The sequence below is a fragment of the Diaphorina citri genome, unplaced genomic scaffold (assembly GCF_000475195.1).
Source record: "Diaphorina citri unplaced genomic scaffold, Diaci psyllid genome assembly version 1.1 scaffold1307, whole genome shotgun sequence".
NCBI classification, from domain to species: Eukaryota; Metazoa; Arthropoda; class Insecta; order Hemiptera; family Psyllidae; genus Diaphorina; species Diaphorina citri.
Genome location: NW_007378736.1, coordinates 70,329 through 77,968, shown reverse-complemented (window position 1 = coordinate 77,968; position 7,640 = coordinate 70,329). Strand labels below are relative to the sequence as shown.

The following is a 7,640-nucleotide window of genomic DNA, read 5'->3' as shown; positions in this document are numbered from 1 at the left end:
GACAGACTGACAGACAGACAGACAGACAGACAGACACCGAAGCGAATACAATAGTCCGTCCACTATACCTTTTATTATTAGTAATAATAAAGGAAGGACGGACTAAAAAGGGCTTAGTCGCAACCCAGCCTTCGGTTAGGCAAATTCACCAACCAAAACCTAGAACTAAAATAATAGGCAAGTACCTACATACGTGTGACCTACTTCTGATTTTTACCCGGTAATTATGTCCAAAGCTTTGATAAATTACAAACACTCGGTGCTAGATCACTTAAAATTACTCCAGTGGAGTGATTACCTGCTTATGACATATCTATAATGGATAGACACATAGATAAGTAAGAGTATTTCACATTAGGTAGATAATAGGTACGGCATAGAATCGTAGGTAGATACCTATGAGTATGATCGGGAGAGATATAAAAGTATCGCACACAAAGGTATGAAGGTACCAATAGGTACCATATGCGTGATAGAGTGGCGTAGATTGTGCTTTCGGGTCTTTTATTAGCCCGTCCTACCTTTATTATTACGATAGTAATAAAAAAAGGTATAGTGGACGGGCTATTGTATTCGCTTCGGTGTCGTCTGTCTGTCACTATGTTTTTCCTTCCACGGAGCCAGCCTAGTTGAAAGGTAGCGCGGGAGGTAACGAATTCACACCCTTTGACCATTTTCTACCCGAGTTAGTGAGTCTGCCTTATAAGGTCTTGGGTGGACCTCACCGAGTTCAATCCAGACCCAACTTTTTGTCAGGCAGTGTACCACGAATTCACTCCGAGGGTATTCCCGCCCCGCCAGCCAAGGCGAACTTTATCGTCAACAGTTAAGGTAGAAACACACTACTATCACATCACGTGAAGTGGTAGTATATATCCTGATGGGATAATGCATATTGGTATTTTATAATTACTCGTGCTTCAAAGTAAACAATTAAGTCGCACTTCTAATATCACCGAGAGATATGATTGGTTGCGAGTGATTATTTCATTACGAGTATCTCTTGTTGAGGAAACACTGAACCAATGTATTGAGCATTGATCCAATGTATTGACTGGAAACCACACACATCTACAGCAACGCATACATCACCAAAGATATTAGGGTCGCCTCAGTTTCTCAAGTGTTTCCTAGTGTTGTGCAATTCACCCAATCAAGTCCACAACAGACGAAACCCAGGACAATTTTCATGTCAGAGTAGACAGACCGTGTGTGTGTGTTACTTTTCATGAGGCTGACAACCAATGTGTTACTTTCTGCGTGTGCTAGAACAACAACAACCAAGTGTTACTTTTCTATGCTAGAACAAGGTCGTTTGAGTTTTGTCCGACAGTTCAACAAGTTGACTTCTATGAGACTGAAGTTACATAGGATGAAATTTCTAGTCGTACGATCGTCTACGAAACCCAGGACAATTTTCATGTCAGAGTAGACAGACCGTGTGTGTGTTACTTTTCACGAGGCTGACAACCAATGTGTTACTTTCTGCGTGTGCTAGAACAACAACAACCAAGTGTTACTTTTCTGTGCTAGAACAAGGTCGTTTGAGTTTTGTCCGACAGTTCAACAAGTTGACTTCTATGAGACCGCGGTTACCTACATAGGATGAAATTTCTAGTCGTACGATCGATGTCTAGTTGAACAACCAAGAGTTGTGTTACTTTTCTGTGCTAGAGCAAGGTCGTTTGAGTTTTGTCCGACAATTCAACACGTTGACTTCTATGAGACCGTGGTTCCATAGGATGAAATTTCTTGTCGTACGATCGATGTCCACTGGTCAGCGAAATTAGCTTGAAAAATAGCACGCCTGTCTTGTTAGCGCGGGTTCGATTTCTATTTTCCATCCGGGGCGAACTTTATCACTAATCCGATTCGGTTCGTTCTTGGAGGGGCTGGTTTTATCTCAAAGAGATGAGATTCGTTCTTGGAAGGGTTGGTTTTATATCAAAGAGATGAGATTTGTTCTTGGAACGGCTGGCTTTCTCCTTTTCTGCCTTCCTACCCTCCTTTTTCGATTTTGGGACGATAAGACCTTTGTTGTTACAGTTCCCACTATCAAACCTCTTGGAGAAAAAACCTTTAGAGTTAGTATAGGGCAAAAAACTTCCTTCTCTTAAATTTACCCTAACTTTTGCCGACTAGGTATTATTGTTTTGAATAGTTAGAATTTTTATGCAAATCATTATTTTTTTACATCCACTACTCAACCACCCACTAAATAATCTAAATATGTTCTTGTTTCGCTGATTGACCAAATGTGCACCGTGTACTAGCTTGTACTGTGGTTGGGACGGTGGTTGACAACTTGACACTAAATAAGTAACATTACACCAGGTTAACATTACAGAAGACATGTGGTAAGCATTTCATGTGTGAAAATAACATTGTGTTTACGTATTTTGAATAAAAAAAACCAGAGGGTGTCACCTGATACCCTAGAGTACCTATGTAGGTCGTCAATCAATGAAGTATCAGAATAGGTGCATGGTCCAGTGGTAAGGAGATCGTTTACAACATAGGAGGGCCTGGGTTCTGGGTTGCGAAAAAATTTGCAACATCGTTTGAGAGCTATATCTATCCTATTTTCGAGTTCAGGACAAATCCCAAGTTCCTGACAAATTTGAGAGCTACGTAGGTATACGAGAGGTTTGATAGAGGAAAAGGGGAACATAGCTCTTATTGTCCCGAAATCGAAGATAGGACAGGATAAGGGAAAGCCAGCCGTACCATGACGAACCTTATTTGTTTAGGATAAAGTTCCACCGTGGTAAAATTGAACTCGCGACCCAGCACTTACAAAACAGACGCGCTACTCTCCAAACTAACTAGGCTGACTTGGGGGGACAACAGCAAATTAGGGGGAAGGGGGTGCCGCGGAAAGATTAGAATCATGAGAAGTGTGCCGCAGTGGCAACAACTTTGAGAAACATTGCGTTAAACAAACACCTCCACTAATTATCCATTGCCCCACATTGTACGTAGTTGCCGGAACAATGAGATGAAAAGACTATGCAATAGATGGGGGCTGAACAACTGGGAGGAGTTGATGTAGTTGCCGGAACAATGAGATGAAAAGACTATGCAACAGATGGGGGCTGAACAACTGGGAGCAGTTGACACAACATAGAGTTCTTTAGAGGCAAGCAGTCTGGTCGGCATATCACGGGATTCACATAACTCTCATACGCCATCGGAGTGAGTGAGTTATTGCCCCACTTACTAAATCCTCCACTACTAAAAATGACCTCTTCCAGCATCTCCACTGAAAAATCGCCTCTTCCAGCATCACCATGCTCAAGGTCATCAAGTTTCTAACCACACAGAGTTCAAACAAGGAGGCAAATACACCCACTCTCAACAGGTGAGCATGTACATGAGGGTGTGAGAGGTAAGAGTAAATATTTGCACAAGTCTACTTCCTGTACGGGAGAGGAGAGGAGAAGGAAGTGAGAAGGGTGGTACAGAGTGAGAGAGAAAGAGAGGAGGGGAAAGGGAGATGAGAAGAGAACGGTAGAGGAGTGAGAAAGTAGGAAGGAAGAAGAGAGAGAGTGAGAAGGGGGTAGAGAGGTTAGGAAATGAGTTTGAGTTTTGGATTACCGATTTTTCTCTTGTTTCTCTCGCCATAACTCTAGAAAGGTTCGCCCGATTTCGATGATTTTTTCGAAAAATGATCAACACATAAAGAAAATTTTCTCTTTTTATTTTTTACACTCGATCGGGCTTTCGAATTTCGTCCATCAGCACACCTGCCTTTCCAAATTCATATTTGGGGGAGCTTTAGGAAGAGGGAGTAGATTTGGGGACGCCTGCGCAAGATCTGAGGGGGAAGAGGGTGGCTTTCGAAAGCTTCAGAGTCCTTCTTTGCCACATGGGATTTGTACGAGGTATTCGAGTTTTCTAATGTGAAAAACAAGATGAATAAATAATACATCTTTTATTATTTGAGAAAAATTATATGAACAAAAAGACTATTGATTGAACACCACCAATACGTCAAGATATTGTTCTTCTAACAAGTGGAAAAATTGCGGCCATCAGGAATAAATAATACATCTTTTATTATTTGAGAAAAATTATATGAACAAAAAGACTATTGATTGAACACCACCAATACGTCAAGATATTGGTCTTCTAACAAGTGGAAAAATTGCGGACATCATCTTTAAAGTTCAATTTTTTATACTGTGTGTAATTTTAATTTGTGGCGTTCCTCCTCGTGTATAAAATATTGATAAAGGGTATGACGTTTTTTTTTTCATCGGTGGTGAGTGAGAAGTGGAGAGTGCGGAGTCCGAACGGGTCATTGTTTAAAATCCCAGCGTCTTAAATATCATCACCCTTTTGAAAGGTAGCTATCTAGTCAATTAGTTTAGTGTTGGAAGTTTTATTACTGATTTATTTTTGAACTTTTTATATGATTATTGAAATTTTGTTATTTAATGCTAAGCTAGACTTTTTGAAAATAGAGTTAGAATATTTTCCATAACACCATGCGTTTTCATTGTTCATGTCTTAGTTTTTGGTGAAAGTTTCAATAACCATTTTCATAGGTATGAAGATTTCTTCGTTATTATTTCACTGGGATATGAAGACGTTATTTCTTTCAATTACTATTATGTACACTGTACAGCCTCCTTAACCTGGAATAGGTATCACAATTATCTATCTGACCGAGTCGTTTAACGTTCGAGTTCGAATTCCCGCCAAGGTAATATAGCTTTTTTACCCTTACCGGATAGGACCAAAAAGTAAGCTAGACTTTTTGAAAATAGAGTTAGAATATTTTCCATAACACCATGCGTTTTCATTGTTCATGTCTTAGTTTTTGGTGAAAGTTCCAATAGCCATTTTCATAGGTATGAAGATTTCTTCGTTATTATTTCACTGGGATATGAAGACGTTATTTCTTTCAATTACTATGTACCTACACTGTACAGCCTCCTTAATCTGGAATAGGTATCACATTAATCCATCTGACCGAGTCGTTTAACGTTCCAGTTCGAATTCCCGCCAAGGCAGGATAGCTTTTTACCCTTACCGGATAGGATTGTTGTGCGTGGAATTTTTTATTGGACTATTATGTAACAAGTTTGTTCGAGCTGTGTTTTTTCTCCCTGTGAAAGTAACTGTGTTTTGGAGTTTATTTCAAGTGGAAGAATTTTTTCGACAATGTACATAGGTATATGTCATTAAGTAGACAAACATTTTTAGTAAACAATTGAAATTTTAAATAACATAACAAACATCCGAAAAAGAAACTTACTCCACATATTAGTGCTGTATTTATTGTCAACATCTGCTGACTGCTTACGACACAAAGGCTTCGTTATGTCATTTTGAAAGGAACTTGGAAGCTAAATCAATATAAAACTGATAAAAAATCTAGCCATATATTAGCACAAACCTTAGTTACTCAAGCTCATCCTTTTCTTTTGTTAAGATCATAACAAATCCCACCCAAATCCTTTAATCAAAGGATCAATTCTTCATAAATTACAAGGAAAATCGCCAGCCTAACCTCTCAAGAGTCTTCGCCCATCATAATCTGGTCCAAACATAACCTCCAGTTCAAACTACAGCTCCAGCCCAAACTTCATCAGCAGCCCAAACTACATCTCCAGTCCAAACTACATCTCCAGTCCAAACTACATCTGCAGTTCAAACTACATCTCCAGTCCAAACTACATCTCCAGTTCAAACTACATCTCTAAATCAAACTAAATCTCCAGCCCAAATAACATCTCCAGTCCAAACTATATCTCCAGCCCAAACTACATCTCCAGTCCAAACTACATCTCCAGCCCAACGCCATGACGTCAAACCCTGCCCAAACACCCACCCTCACCGTCGACTGTCGAATGCTACGATCTCCCAGCCACGAGTCCATCACTACAGACCTGAGTCTGTTTTCTGTCTCGTCAACACAAAGCCTCGACACGAGAGGCGTGCGTCTTGTCACATTCAGAGCCTATCCGGACAGTCTAGCCTCGGTCCGCGGTCCCAGTCCCAATCCAGATTCCAAGAGCTCCAGGTGAGATCTAAAGGGACTTTTCAGCCCTCCGTCCAAAGTGCTTGGGAATGTTTGACCTTTTGTTAACAGTAAACAAAGAAGGAACGTAGGATTGGTGAGGGCAGAAAGAGGGTAAAGGAGAGATTGATTTTTTTTTTTCAAGAGGTTTGATAGAGGGAACTGTAGCTGTTAATGTCTTATCGTCCCGAAATCTAAGAGAGAAGAAAGGCAGGATAGGAGAAAGCCAGCCGTTCCGGGATCGAACATTATCCCTTCAGGATAAAATCCGCCCCGGGTGGGAATTTATACAACGCTAGTAACACTTTTATTCTTTGTTTTTCGCAGACCTCCAGATATCCCGGAAGCTCAATGGTTCGAGGAAGAGAATGAAGTCATCCGAAGTTGTGCAGCCCTCTCCTCCGCTCTAGGCATTCAGAAAAGTTTCAGCACAAGTGATATTAGTCAGTTGGATCGCACAGACCATGGTAAAGTTTAGCGCTAGCAACTAACCAACTAACGACAGTAAAGTCCATAGTGTAAAACAAAAAGTCAGACTATATGCAAAATTTAAGCCTCTAAAGGTGTGTCCACACTTGGTCCACCGGCCACCGTCCATTAGTGTTTGGACCTCGCCCCCTCCCCCTTGACAAAATCCATACGGCCCTGTTTGTCACAGTTCTTACTATCAAACCTCTTGGGGAAAAACATTTTTACAGTTGGTATAGAGCAAAAAACTTCTCTTAACTTTATCCCAATTTTTGCCGAATGGGTATTGCCGACTAGGTATTAGATACTGTTTTGAATGGTACTTTTTTGTGCAAATCATTATTTTTTACATCCACTACTCATTACTCAACCACTAAATATGTTCTTGTTTCGCTGATTGACCAAATGTGCACCGTGTACTAGCTTGTACTGTGGTTGGGACGGTGGTTGACAACTTGACACTAAATAAGTAACATTACACCAGGTTAACATTACAGAAGACATGTGGTAAGCATTTCATGTGTGAAAATAACATTGTGTTTACGTATTTTGAATAAAAAACCAGAGGGTATCACCTGATACCCTAGAGTACCTATGTAGGTCGTCAATCAATCAAGTATCAGAATAGGAGCATAGTCCAGTGGTAAGGAGATCGTTTACAACATAGGAGGGCCTGGGTTGCGAAAAGATTTGCAACATCGTTTGAGAGCTATATCTATCCTATTTTCGTGTTCAGGACAAATCACAAGTTCCTGACAAGTTACAAGACAAATTTGAGAGCTACGTAGGTATACGAGAGGTTTGATAGAGGAAAAGGAGAACATAGCTCTTATTGTCCTTCACGCGGAATCGAATGGTGAAACTTTTAGAACTGTCCGACTTAATGTAATAGAAAGTCGTGTGATGTTCACACCAGATTTTTTAAAAAAAGTACCATACCAGCAAAGGAGTTGAGTAAGTGAAAGGCATTTACTCAGCTTTACACAGATTTCCTTAGCAACACATGCCATTCTTATAGAAGATTCTCTTTTATATATAGAGATAAGAGATATTAATAACATAAAAATGTTATCGACAAGGAATTATTCTCATTACATAATTTTCTCTACAGGGAGCCTACATAGGCATCTTAGTTTTTCCTCCC

The 7,640-nt window shown here is 40.2% G+C and overlaps 1 protein-coding gene across 1 annotated transcript; it reads left to right on the top strand.

The window, feature by feature from the left end:
* Window positions 1-5,416: 5,416 nt before the first annotated feature.
* LOC103515265 lies at window positions 5,417-6,506 on the top strand. Its single transcript, XM_008480196.2, has 2 exons — window positions 5,417-6,031; window positions 6,356-6,506. The coding sequence occupies exons 1-2, from the start codon at window positions 5,811-5,813 to the stop codon at window positions 6,504-6,506; spliced, it is 372 nt and encodes a 123-aa protein (XP_008478418.1). The 5' UTR covers window positions 5,417-5,810.
* The last annotated feature ends 1,134 nt before the right edge of the window (window positions 6,507-7,640 follow it).